The 13,697-nt window shown below is 49.0% G+C and overlaps 1 protein-coding gene across 2 annotated transcripts in view; it reads right to left on the bottom strand.

The window, feature by feature from the left end:
- LOC309595996 (exocyst complex component 1-like) overlaps positions 1–12,943 on the bottom strand; it is a 34,846-nt gene extending 21,903 nt beyond the window's left edge. For both annotated transcript variants that reach the window (XR_014229424.1, XM_082323678.1), the window contains exons 1-5: positions 12,896–12,943; positions 9,517–9,724; positions 8,015–8,142; positions 3,883–4,042; positions 2,911–3,104 (exon numbers count right to left, since the gene is read on the bottom strand). Coding sequence is in view for 1 of the 2 variants with exons in the window: in XM_082323678.1 (XP_082179804.1) it covers positions 2,911–3,104; positions 3,883–4,042; positions 8,015–8,142; positions 9,517–9,640 (606 nt within the window). In the remaining variant the exon portion in view is untranslated. The remainder of the gene's footprint in view (positions 1–2,910; positions 3,105–3,882; positions 4,043–8,014; positions 8,143–9,516; positions 9,725–12,895) is intronic.
- Between the last annotated feature and the right edge of the window lie 754 nt (positions 12,944–13,697).

Raw genomic sequence — 13,697 nt, 5'->3', positions numbered from 1 at the left:
AAAGGATCTGGAAAGGTCAGAGGAATTCTGTAGAAAAGCCTGATATCATAGCAAAGACAGCAAAGTGTCTCTATCAAAGGGCAGAGATGCAACTACCACACTGCAAAGTGATGCAGCTTTCCCAGAGGGAGCCCAGCGACAGCAGCGAAGGCAGAGATTTCACTTGCCAGCAGGCTCAGCAGCCGGATTTGAAGCATGGCTTGCTAATGCAGGCAGATACTCATCTCCAAAAGCACCACTGATGCTAAGCGAATGCTCCTTTTGCCCGGAGCCCAACCAGCCTACTCAGGCCAGCGCGAGGGACCTGCAAGCGAACAAACAGCCCCACTCCCGAACTGCTGCTTTCCAGCCGCACGCCAGGGACCCTGGCCCGTGGCCACGGGCTCTGCCCGGAGCTTCACATTTCATTAAATGTTCCTAAATTACAGCCGTAAACCTCCCACAAGCCTGTCACCGCCGTGCCTTCAGATTGTCTTATTAGGGCTTAACAGACCCACGGGGGTTTGCCTAGAGCAAAGCATCACCGGAGACATTGGCAGGGCAACTGCTGGCAGAAAGGGCTCTCCGGAGAATGGCAGACCGGGTAAGGGCAATAACCCTCCCACCGGAGGTGGCACAAAGCTGCCGGGAGCTGCCTGCGTTTCAGCGGGTGCTGGGATCCTGCAAGTACGTAGGAATACCAATGTAAAAATCAGAGCTCACGGCCTCCCAGGCGCCCTGGCCATGCTCTGCTTCCCTCCAAAGCAGATCAGCGCTCTCTTGCTGTTGGTGCAGTGTCTCGCGATCCCCAGAAGAGATGGGTTAGCAGAAGGTGATTAGTATTGTAAGAGGAGGACAAGGTGTTATTACTGGGATGTGGGGAAAAACATTTAAATATATGCATGTGCTAGTCTAACTTGCTGGTATTAATAACACTTAATATCATAGATTAAACCTTAGAAATAGAAACATCTCATTAATTAATTTGTATTAGCAATAAGTGACATTTATTCATTAGAGGGTATTAAAATAATGTATTCGACAGCGCCTTTCATTGCAAAGAACTTAATAGAGATTTATTAGTTACTCTCACAGGGTATTTTACAGCTGGGAAACAGAGTCGCAAAGGGCCTGTACGACTTGCCAAGAGCAAACAGGAGCAGACCTCAGGAGTTTGGTCTTCCAGATTAACTACTAAGCTTCCAAGTGTAATAAATCATATATAAATACAAATTGGGAATACAGCAAATACTGGAGCTAAAGGAGGCTGGATTTAGTTTGTGGTTTCTCGTATGTTTTAGGATATTTCCTTTGGCTTATTTTTTTCCCTTTGTTCTTCGGTTACCTACCCATAAAATCCTAGCACCAGATATATTAGCATAAGATAAATGCTCGAAGCAGCTATCTCATTATTTTGCTCCAGCACACAAAGAAACAAGTTATCCTCTGCAGAAATGCAATAAAATACAGCAACTCTAATAAAGTAAATAAAGCTCACTAGTCTGAAAATAATGTGTGCCTTCTTCATTGGCCCTTTCTACTACAGTTTATCTTTTACTTTTTATCTCCTTCCAGCTCAGTTTCACTTTTTCCTCTTTTCTTTCTCCCTAGCTGCTGCTTTGCCTTCTGTAGGGATCATTGTTGGCTCTTTCCTTTTCTTCCAGGCACCCCTGCCTGTCAGACCACCCTTTCTGCTCTTCATCACCCCCACTTTTTACACGCACATTCATCCCCTCCCTCCCTACTCAGCAGCCTTTATCCTTCCTACCCAGCTTTTCTCTGTTCTCCCCTTCCCGTGGTAACTAATGTGCTTGTGCTCAAGTTAAAAAATAAAAAACAAACTGAAATAACAGGAATTTTTGATCTCTCTGTGATAGCCCTCATGGCAACGTGGCAGGACCCATCCCAGAACTGCTTCTGCACGTCCTGCTTGCGGATGGCCACGCTGGACCGGGCACGCCGTGAGCTGCAGACCCGCCTGTGGATTTGGCAGGAGCCTGGGAGCTCTCGGTGCCCCGCGGTGTCTGGCAGGCTAACCCTCCCCGTGGGACACCCGGCCCTGGGCAGACAGGGAGGGGAAGACACAGCGTGGGCATCGTCACCATGTTTTCCCCTGTAAATCATTTCTAGACGTGGTTAAGGCTGTGGGATTGCTCAAGGCGGCTGCTGACCACTGATCTGGCTGGAGGCACAGCTTGTAGGCCCAGCAGGAAGGGCCAGAGGCAACGCCCTAAGACAAAGTTCTTCTGCACGGGTGACTACAGAAATGATGGTCCTAATTCACACTGCGTGGGACGCAGATACCTTCTGCACGATGCAAAGGAGATCCCGGAGCTCCCCAGTGTCATCCACCTCCCTCAGCCAGCCCCAGAGCACCCCACTTCATTTTGCCCCGCAGTTAGACCCTTACCCATCCCAGCGCTGCCCCCAGAAATTATAACCCCTCACAGCTATGCATCCACCTGCATCTGGGCTCCGTATCCTTCCCTGTAGCTGGGTCTGTGCCACTATTTTGTTTTACTCCTTTGCAAAACTGATAGAGGGCTTCATCTGCCCCGAGCTGGTCAGTCACCATGTTCACGGGAGAGACATCTCTCAAGCCAATGTCTAAGGGCGGTTAAGCTCAGCAGAGCCAGACATTTGGGGCCTGGCTGCCAGGCGGCAGCTACTTGTTTAGCCCCTGCAAGGGGCAGGCAGCCCCACTATAGTGCACGGTGGGACAAACACTGACCCTCGAGAGGGGAGCAGCAGTGTCCTCCCGACTTGCACATGAGATGCCTTTCGAGCTGAAGTAGCCCAAGACCAAGATGACTTTCAGATCAAGTGCTCACAGCAAACGAAAGAGCTGCTGATGCCCAGAGACTCAGCCCAGTGCCCCAACATGCCAGGCACCTTCTTTTCAGTTGAGTCCCAGCCCTTGGCCCCCCTTACCTCATCCAGCACATGGAGGTCATTGCTTAGCTGCTCTGCAAAGGCCACGGAGTTGTTCACCAGGGGCTCATACTCCTCCATCAGCTTCAACACATCGGCAGCTTCCTTCGCTGTCATCTCCTCGTACGCACTGAGCTCCTCCTGGCTCTCAGTCTCTGCAGTGTCCTTTCTGTCTTCTTGGGGCCTTTGTCTCCCTGCATGGACAGGAGGAGACGTGGAGATGGCCAAAGCCCTCTAGCTATGTCATTTTATTAGCCCTGCTAACGTTAACCCCAGGGGTCCCATCGAGTCCAAGTGACATGAGTCCAGTGGTCTCAGTCTGCTGGTCAGTTAGAATAAGATGGAGCAAAGAAAGATGTGGATGGGATAAAGGGTCAGCTTTGTAAGAGGGACAAAACAGACATTAGAAATTTAATTTGAGCTCTTGTGTTTTTAATTGCTCACCTCTCTAGGATTGTGTGCTGGGGCATATTGATATGTTTGTTATACAAAGCTGAGACAGATTTCAGAGATGAACAGGCTTCTTCTGATCAAATATACTGGTAGTCTTTTGTTGCAGAGTAAAATACATTTTTATATCCATATATATCTGTATTTCTTGACACACTGCTGGGGAATGTTACCAGGCAAGCAGGCAGTCTCCCCCTGGCCTGACATTACCAACACTACTGCTCGCCTTCCCCAGCCCCGAGTGCAGGTAGCATCTCTGGAGATAAGATAAACTCTCCGCCTATTTTAATTCCCAGCCTAGACTGTGTCTCCATGGCAAGGGTCAGTGGATACATCAGGCGGCTGTGCCTCCAGGTACACAAAAGATGGATCCTCCTGCTTCCCTCTCACCGGTACCCACCTCAGCCTCTCCTGTCATCCACATTCACTGTTTGAAATTTATTCACCTCCCATTCCTAAAGTGATGATAGCGACGATGCAAAAAACCCAGACCACTCTGAGTGTGCCAAGGAAACCAGTTACCTTCCACTGCACAGGAGGGGACATTCACAAACGTGATAGAGCTGGCAAGGAATCGGTGGCTCAGCTTCCACAAGCATCTGATAAAGGTTTTCTTCTCATCAAAGCTGCTAGCAGTCCACTTGTAAACCTTATCAAACTGCAGATCAAAATCCAGGCTTGCCTAGATGTCAACAGTTAATTATTACCACATCAATTAGACACCACTTGCCACACCACATACGCGCAGCACATTTTAATGGCAGGCACTGAATGTTGTGAAAACACCTTGTGCACCGGGAGGAAAAACACCTCCTGGTTGAAGGAGGGAGGGAGGGAGGCTGCAGTTTCAAGCTTTGGGGTTTTCGGTGGCCCCAGGAAGCCACATTGCGAATGGAGACTAGCACAGGGCTTAGGTGTTAGAGAGCTCTGCCTGCACAGGCAGCTCAGCCCCTTCAACCAGGGGGACGATCCTGACAGCTCCCTGCGACCACCTAGCAAAAAGCCCAGCTGGCATATACCGGGCAGGTGACCCCAGGGAGACCAGTGCTACTGGCCACATCACGCTGATGATTAGACTGGTTTTGGTGGAGCTGCACAGGTATAGTCAGACTCAGATCTGATGCAGGGCTAAAATGGGCTATTGCGCCTAGCATCCCCACACCTGATGCGATGGACACCGACTGTACCATGCCCAGGGTAACTGCTGTCAGAAGTTTGATTTGAAGTCTTTCAGTCAATTAATTCCCTGACGAGCTCTGTATTTCCAAGCTGACAGCAGGCAATTCCTCTAGCTAACAGCAAATCCTTCTTCGTGTTTCTTTCCTGCAGATATAGACATCTCTCCCTGAACTTCTGCCGCTATCCCAGAGCGACTGGGTAGGATTTGAGAGGTGCGTTCATGGCACTTGGTAAATAATCATAGGCATGAGAAAAGCACTGAAAATAAAAGGATGTACAGCAATTCTGACCCTAGAAGTGGACACCAGGACACCCATAGTGGGTCAGACCAAGCAATCAACCAGCCCGTGTCCTGATCCAACATGCTGATTTCTTTTCAGACTATATAAATCCCTCACCTTTTACTGCAGGTTTTGGGAGATGAACACTGATGAATTTTGACAGTGGCCAGTAGCAGATGCTTGGGAGAAAAAGCATTCAAAGGGCAAGTCCAGAGTTATATTGCCTTCAGGATTCACTGCCAGCCTCCAGCAGCCCATGATCTAGCAGCTTGCTGAGCCAGAGGTTGTATCCACAGCACTGCATTTAACAGCCCTTGAAGGACCTACTGTCCCTGAGTTCCTCTAATGGTTTTTTGAACTTATTCATAGCGTTGGCATCTACAGCATCCTGTGGCAATAAGCTCTGCAGTGTAATGATGTGCTGAATGAGAAAGCTCAAAATAACTGGAGTTAAGCATTTGGGGTAAGCCCAGCACCCACCCTGCCTCCCACTGCAGATATTCCCCTCTGCAATCCTCATCCAACCAGAAATCTCAAACTTCTCTTCACTCAAGAGTTGGGAACACCCAGAGAAAACCCAGAAACAGGCTTCCACAAACTCAGTCCTGCAATTCCCCCAGCCCCCTCATCCATATAAGTGTCACTATCCCTACATCCATCTCTGCCCAAAGGATGTAGTCTCATGGAAGGAGAACTCCAGCCACAGGAGATGTATTCTTTGCCACTAAGTGCTACATAGGTGGAGAGAATAAGGGAGGTTGCTGAACTAGGAACATCCCACAGAAAGAAAGTCCTTCCTGCACCATCTCATTAGCTCTGCGGCACAGCCTGATCTCATCTTCTGGAGAACTTAGAAGCCGCACTTATAATTATTGATACTAATCATCATAGCAGACATAGAGTTTATGAGGATTGATGCAGTCCTACGATGCTTTAAGGGTTGCTTTCTAAACACTTTGAAGCAATACATCACACTCCCGCATTGCTTTGCAGGCTCGGTAGCAGCCCCTGCAACGGCGCAGAGCAGCAATGGCTGGGGGAGGAATTTACAGTGCACGTGGTTTATAGCATGCCTTATGAGGAGCTATTAAAGCAGGGAGGAATCCGTTAATCGCTTCATAAATATTAATACTGTTTTGGTCAAGGGAGCTGTAGCTTTAGGCACTGCTGGACTTGCAGTGTCAGGACTTTGCTGGTGCCAGGGAGCAGAGGGCTTCCCAGCGTAGCAGAGCAGACCTGATGACCAAGACCTTGCTGCATGTACTGAATATCAACCCATGAGCTGGGGTTTGGCCGTAGTCGATATTATCTGCTAAGCAACAGAGGAGAGCTCTTGTTTTGATTTCCATGGACCTGCCAAGCCATGCAACAGGAAGGGACTGTGCTGACTTGACATGGGCTGCACTGGGGAGCTTGCCTCCATGGTGGGACCCCAAGAGACGTCAACACATGCTGGCTGCAGCCTGCTGCTTCAGCCTCTCCTCTGCCTGGGGACCTTGTGCAGCAGCTTCAGCTGGTGAGTAGATCCCATTTTAGGAATGATATGGACAATTCTGGCTGCCTGCATTCAAGAAAGATCAATTCAGCCTGGAAGAGGCAAGGAAGAGGGCTCCAGGCGTGATAAAGGGAAGAGAGAAGTCAACACAGAAGACGAGACTGAGGGGTCAGGCTGCTTAGCCTGCCAGAAGGAAGGTTAATAGGGGAGGTGACTGCCATCTAAAAATACATCTGCAAAGGAGAAGAGCTGTCTAATCTGAAGGACAGCCATGGCACAAGCACAAATGGGGATGATGTGGGTAGAAATACAGGCTTGGAGTCATAAGAAGGCTTTAGCCATTGAGACAACCAGGTTTGCTACTCGCCTCCCAGTAGGAGGGGGTTCAAAAATACACCAACACTTTAAGATAGAGTATGATCAGATTTTCTCATTGGGGTGGCAAGTGAGGGAGGAAAGGACTGAAAATCCTGGAGGTATCTTGTAAGCCTAACTCCTCAGGAGCCAAAGCAGTTTAGAAGACTCGGTGGAGCCAGGCTTATCTGCTAGAGGAAAGCTCAGGCAGGATGAAAGCATGGATTTCCTTGTGCATGGGAAAAGGTAAGACAATGAGGCACCAGTTCAGTTCTACCCATAGGATCGAGATGCCCTGCAAACCTGTAAATGTGATTTTCCTTTCAGACATGCTGTGCAGATGTACTTTATTTGTCCTGGATGTAGAACTGGAAAGCTGTTCTTTTTCTCATTTATTTCTATGCTTGTGAAAACCCAGGCACCTTGCCAGAGCCCCTGGAACATTCACGTTAATAAAAAAACCTAATTATATCAACTTTAACGACACTCTGCCAGCCCCAGCAGCAGAAAGGGAATATCTTGTCCATGCTTTCTTTCCCCAAAACCTTAATATCACCCTAAGAGCGCAGACGCACGCTGACTCCAGCTCTCTATAATCCTTCTTTCAGTAAATGCCTCCATTTAATCTTTAAATACCCTATGCAAATGTCTGTCAAGGAGCTTTGTCAACATGGATCGACAGATGGGCCTGACAACGTGTTCTGCAAATGCTGGAGACCTGACAAGAGCAGTGCTTTGCAGCCCATCTCTCCAGCCTCTGAGGGTTGCTGGAAAGAGCTTCAGGAGGTCCTCTGCCTGAGGGATAAGGAGAGTTTGCCCACTGATTTTGATGGAAGCTGTGTCCTTGCAGCAGTCACCCCCTCACTGCTCACCCTGGTCAGGTATTTGGCCAGCCTGACATTTCCTAACCTAGAGAGGGCTGACTCAGGAGGGAGGAAATCACTCCAGCCTCAGCATCCAGGGCACAGGCATCTCCCTGGAAGAGATGAGGGAAACGAGAAGTCCAAAAGAACTGATGTAGGATGGAGGAACTATCCAGGGAGAGACCTCAGTTCACCATACGCTAGGAAGCAGCTCTGAGGGGAGGCAGAGGGCTTTTAAATTCTTTTTATGGTTCTTGTTTCCTCAAAATCAGCATCATTCAGGCTGGCTCAGTCCTATATTAGAAATCACACCCACCCACACCCACCCCCCGCTGTTCTTCCCACCATCTAAATGTATGGGCTGAGCTCCAGAGGACCCAAATCCCCCTGTGGATCCGGGCCTGTGTCTCTCTAACTTCATATTCGTATCTCTCCCCCATGATCGGTTCTGCCCTTTTCCACAGAAGGAAGATCCGTCCTACCTGATTGAGAGTCTTGCCGTCTACCAGCTTCAGCTCTGCTAAAGGCCACCTGTAGGCTATCTTGTACTGCTCTCCTCGGTCTACCTTGACCTTCACCAGAAACGGCTGCATTGGCCTAAAGGTGTCCACTGAGGACAAGGGACAGAAAAAAAAGCAAAACCAAAAACCCCACAATATTATTGTTAGCCCAGTACACAACAGTTCAGTGTGAGTGGACAGGTAGAGGTGGACACACAGACACTGATTTTGCATTGTGGCTGTATGGAGAGATGCTACAGGTTTCTACTGACTTTTCTCTTCATGGAGTGTTTACACATGGGAAGTGGTCTCTGGGGTCTAATCCAGAGTACTTTAAAGTCTATGGAGGGACTCCCAATAATTTCAATGAGTTTTAAGCCAGGCCATTGTGCTCTACACAAGGCATAAGTAATATTTCAGCAGGATCCAAATGTGATGGGAACAGGGTGCCACAGTGCACTGCGATTTATGATAGGTACATACCATATTGCTGGCCCTACAACAGGGTCCAAAAGCACTGCATTGTTTGACTGACACTCACACTAACGTATCCCATCAAAAATCAATTCCATTTCCAATTAGCTTACAGTCACCTCTTGGTTCATCTGGGAGGTGCTCACCATACATCATTCTGGCTCTTATAATTTAGAACTCCCCTATGAGCTAGATATCTCCAGAAAGCTGACATGGGCAATACCAGGGGTAATTCATGTATTTTACATGCTACTTATAGGGTGGCTATGTCATCCCTTGGAGATATTCCTCCTGCCCTCCATTAACTACGGAGAGAGTTGAAGCATATCATTTAGGTCAAACACTATGGCTAAGGTTGTCAGAAATCAGTCCTGCAGTAGGTGACTACGCTGTTGAGAAGCTCATTGGCAGGAAAGTCTCTCCCTTGTAAGTTTGTCCAAAAAAATCTACAGTAACAACTTCTCCGGAATGATGGAGCAACTAGAAAAGCATAGACCAAAGGAGATGGAAAATTGCCCAAAGCACTTGCACCTTTGGATCCTAATCAAATAGCTAAGTACTCCTGACACGTCTGGGTACTGTTAAAACTTCCACCAAAACTCTGGAGAGACAGAATGAGGCTGTAATGCTGTGTCATGTTAGAATGGTTTGTTGCTGACCTCTAATGACAGATTTGATGCAAATGGTAAAAAAAATAATCTTACATTGGTGGAGGGAGCCGTCCTGCAGACCCCAGCTCTCTCTAGCCAGCCAAATACCATCCAACATTGCAACAGGGAACTTGTGCTTTTGTTGCCAGTTCTTGACATACTATACTCACATGGCACAGCTCCTATCTTGGGATTAAGATTTCCTTCCTTTAATCTTAAAATACAGCGTGCCAAGTACTGGTCCTCTCTCTTCTCCCAAATTAGGAAAAGAGCCATCAGAGACCAAACTCTGACTAGAGCTGCAAGAAACCTCCCTGGGTTTGCAACTCAACCTGTCTCCCGGCCCCCCGAGGTTCTCACCCACAACACAGAGGATGGACATCTTCTTCTTCTTCCCTGTCTTCCAGACACGAATGGTTTCCAGCAGCCTCTTTTTCTGTGGGTTGAACACATCTCTTTCCAGCGAGCTCCAAAGAGAAGCCATGGTGATACCTGGACACAACGGCAAGTGGTAGCCGTGTGTGCCTCCTGCTGATGCTCGTGGTCACCGCGGGCTGCGCAGCACCTCCTGCGAAACACAAGCAGGCTGGAGAGATGATCCACACGCAAGCTCCGGGCACACCGGTAAGATGCATTACCCCCACACTGATTTCTTCTCTGCTGTCTTGCTGACAGCATGAGTGTTAAGTAATTGTCGTAGACTTGAGGCCAGAAGGGCCTTTTATAATCACCTGGTCTGAATTCCTGCTCAGTGCAAGCAGAACATGCCAGTGCATCCAGCCCAGTACAGCCACAATAAAACTTTCCTAATTTCTTCAAAAACCCCTTCGTTTTTGGTTCCAACGCAGCATAGTGTCTTGAGCAACAGGACCACATCTACAGGCAGGCAAAACAGGTTAGCAGCTACAAGCAATCAATTGCCTGATTAATTTTGTTGGCCCACATTGTTTCAGCACTTACAGCTCAAGAAATCACCCTCCTGGGTCACACAATGCACTGCTCAAGTTGAGCTGGCATGCCCTGCAGTCAACATGGGATGGACGTACGGGACCGTGCAAGTCAGTGCTGCACAAAAAGAAGCCCAGCTCTGCTTTGGGAGCTCAGCTCTGGGGCACCCTGCCCCTTGGGGATCCCCAGGCTTCAGCTTAGCAGAAATGCACAGCAACCCTCCAAGGGCAGATCAACCTGCCAGTCCGGCTGCCTTACCAACCTTGTGCCATGCTGAGCAGCCCAAGCACGCAGAGACACAGCTCGCTGAACCCGGGGTGATGCTGGGGCCTTGCAGGAGTGAAAGCAGAGCCCTGGCTGTGGAGGGGGCTCCGAGGGGCTCGCAGGGTTGCGGTGTGGGCATGGAGGGGAAGGCAGGCAGCTTGCTAAGCCATCTGCCTTGCAGGAGGTGTTGTGCTGCCTCTCCCATGCCAAGACCGTGTGGGGCTGGAAATGCACAGCCTCTGCCACCTCCCTGGCCTCATCCTGCCACCACAGCCTGCACCCACCTTGCTGTGCCCTTCTGCTCCCCAAATCTCTCCTCCATTGCCCTGGGCTGTGCTCCGTGCAGCAGCTCTCGCCACTGCGGACCTCCAGCTGCTCTTCCTTCCTCCTCGGCTGACAGCTCTGGGATTCCCCGCTCCCTCCTCAGTCCCCTAAAAGACTCATTTTTGGAGAATTAGCGGAGGGAGAGGGACCTTAGGCCACCACTGCTTCCCCCTCCCCTTCCGTCCCCAGTTCCCCTCCCATGGGTCCCCCTCTGGTCTCCTGCAGCCAGGCAGACCAGGGCAGATGCTTCCCCAAAACGGCTGGCTTGCCTTCCCGAGCCCCTGCCTCGGTCCCTGGGGCTTGGACCCATAAGCAGCAGAGGGAAAGTACCCGATGCAGAGCATGAAAGCCCTCGCAGGCTTCACACACTTGCTGACTCATTAGCAGATCAATATTAAGAGCCAGCAGCTGCTGAACTCCCAAGGAGACCCCTGCTCTCCCACTCTTTTGAGCTTCCCTGGCTCCAAGTTAATCAGCTAATTAACCTGAAAGGAGAAGGGGGTAACACAGAGGGAATGGGAAGCCCCGGTCTCAGTCACTGGGGTTGAGCCCCTCCTGCAGACTGCCACGTTTGTGTTCCCCAGCTACGTACTGCAAGCAAGCACTTCATGGAAACGTGTGTGCACCCACGTCTGAGTTCTCCAGCCACCTGAACAAGTGCAAATTTTTTGGTTTCATAGTCTAAGAGGAAACAAACCCCAACTTCTTCTCCCCCTCATTTTGCTTACGTAGCTGAACGTGCTTCTGCACAGCCCAAGAATGGCTATGATGTACACGATTAAAAGTCATCTAAGGAAATCACAGCGTCCAGCTTTAAACCACTGCAGCATCTTGTGCCATTTTGCAGGAGTAACATGACCTCCACTTTACGGACGAGGAAAGCGCAGTTAAGAAAGCAACCTAATCAAGAGGATCTCTCCTGGCTGCCCCCTTGAAAGCAATGCTCAAAGCACCACGGGGTCTTGGGCGCAGGTGCCGCAGGAGAGCCCTGCCTCCGAGCCCAGCCTGCAGAGAGCAAGGGGGACAGCTGACGGCAACCTCCTGAAAGCTCAGGCAAGCTCAGCTTAGTGCGAGGCTGGAACAAGATGGCTTGATTCAGTTTGAGGTATTGAAATACACTGATGCAGGTCAACCCAATGCAAAAAGGAAAGGATTCGTTTAAATCATCTTAGTGGAAGCAGTGTTTTTAGCAAGAACGCGTTGCTTGTTCACAAACTGCTTTTTTTAAATCCACGATATTCTTAATGGAAAGTTCTCACACAACTTCCTAGGCAGACCTAAGATGCATGGAGATGTATTTCCACTGTAAATCAAACCCGGCGCGATCAGGGAGGAGATGGCAGTTCATGTCCTGTATGTTGTGTACAAGCACACAGTTCTATTTCAGCCTTTGATCTAGGTGCTGAGGGAAAAAGCAAAGTGGCTACAACTAAAACGTTGCATTTAACGCAAATATTTTAGTAAGAATTAGGGGTAAATAAAAATACAGTCTGTAGGAAAATAATAATATTTAGAACATGCACTTTGAATGTTTTTTTAAGAGAAATTCGTTGTTATTGAAATTTACTGGTTGCTCTGCAATGAACTGAAACCAATGAAGCCTTCAACAGGTCCCTCCCCATAGTGACGGGGCTTTCGGCTCAGCCCCATAGTGAACAAGCTTGAAATCACATCCGCAATTATTTAAACTTTTTCTACCATGGCTGTGACTGAAAAAAAAAAAAAAATGCTGCTAAAATGATTCTGTCACCATAGCACCTCTTTAAGTGCAGCCCCTCACCAGGTTATCTTGGCTTCTCCATCCCTGACAGCTTTTCAGTCTCTCTAATGGCATTCGCCTCCGGAGGCAGGCAGGATGGCAGCCCGGAGACCCGACCGTCTATACCCGCTATTGCTTTCGAACTCACTAATTCGTTTATAACAGCACTTGAGCAACAGGAAAATGATGGAAAGCCAAAGTAATAGAGGGCTTGCTGCTCCCTGGTAAGTTAATGCAGAAAGCACAATACTTTCTGCAAATGTAATTGAAAAGCTGTCTGTAGCGGAGCCAGTTAACCCCCCCATTTTCTAGAGACAACCTGTAAGACTTAAAGATCTCAGTGAAACCTTCCTGAAATTTTCACAGAGGTGCACATCACCCATCCAGACAGCTGACAGCAAGGAAGAGAGCGTTAATGAAAGGAAGAGCGTTCAAAGACTTTACCAGCCACGTCTTGCTGAGGATAAATTGCAGGATTTCAGTCGCAAGAAGCCTTAGACAGGAAACAGTTTGCTGGTAAAATGAAAGCTTTAAGAGAAAAACAGGAAGCCTGAAGAACCTGAGTGAAGCCCGTGAGCCGCCGGCTTGAGGTCGGGGCAGGAAATCCCTCGTGCAAATGCTGCAGAGACCAGGTGCAGCTGCGAGCAAGCAGAGCATCGCAGCAGCTGGAGATGAAGAGGGGTTTGACTAACAGCAAAGCAAGGTAAAATTGCCCTCCATCTCCTCTTTGTTTCATTAAAGAAGTGCTGAACGGAGAACAACTGTGGTTCAGCCTCTAATCAGATGCTGTCTCCCTAGTCCTCCTCCTTTAACAACAGGTCTCAGAAACCTGCAAGAGATTTAGGAGTGAGACAGGGTGCTAATGGCACAGTATGTGCCCTCGTTAAGCAAGATGCATAAGCATGATGCATAATTTAGCTTTAAGCATAAAGGAAGCCTCGTGCTGTTTCCTTGTAACACCTTGGGATACACTTTAGTATTAACCAAAAGCCAGGTCCTGCTGAAGCCAAAGGACCATAGGTGTTTGGGGACAGGCACTGGTGTGAGTGCTATCCCGCAAATAACTGAGGTCCGTGCTGGAGCCAAAAGCAATAATCCAGAGAGGAGCCAGGGTCAGGAGCTAGGAATGAGGATTTGGAGAGCGGCATGGAGAAGCAGTCTCAAGGTCTAGCTGTGGGGCAGCAGGGCAGGAGCTGTGAATGATGCCTTAAGGATCACTCTAATGGCGCAGGTAGAAGGGTTGGTT

This window comes from Platalea leucorodia (genome assembly GCF_965183815.1).
Source record: "Platalea leucorodia genome assembly, chromosome: 10".
NCBI lineage: Eukaryota > Metazoa > Chordata > Aves > Pelecaniformes > Threskiornithidae > Platalea > Platalea leucorodia.
The sequence above is the reverse complement of the archived record's forward strand: the minus strand, read 5'-3'. Positions and strand labels throughout refer to the sequence as shown.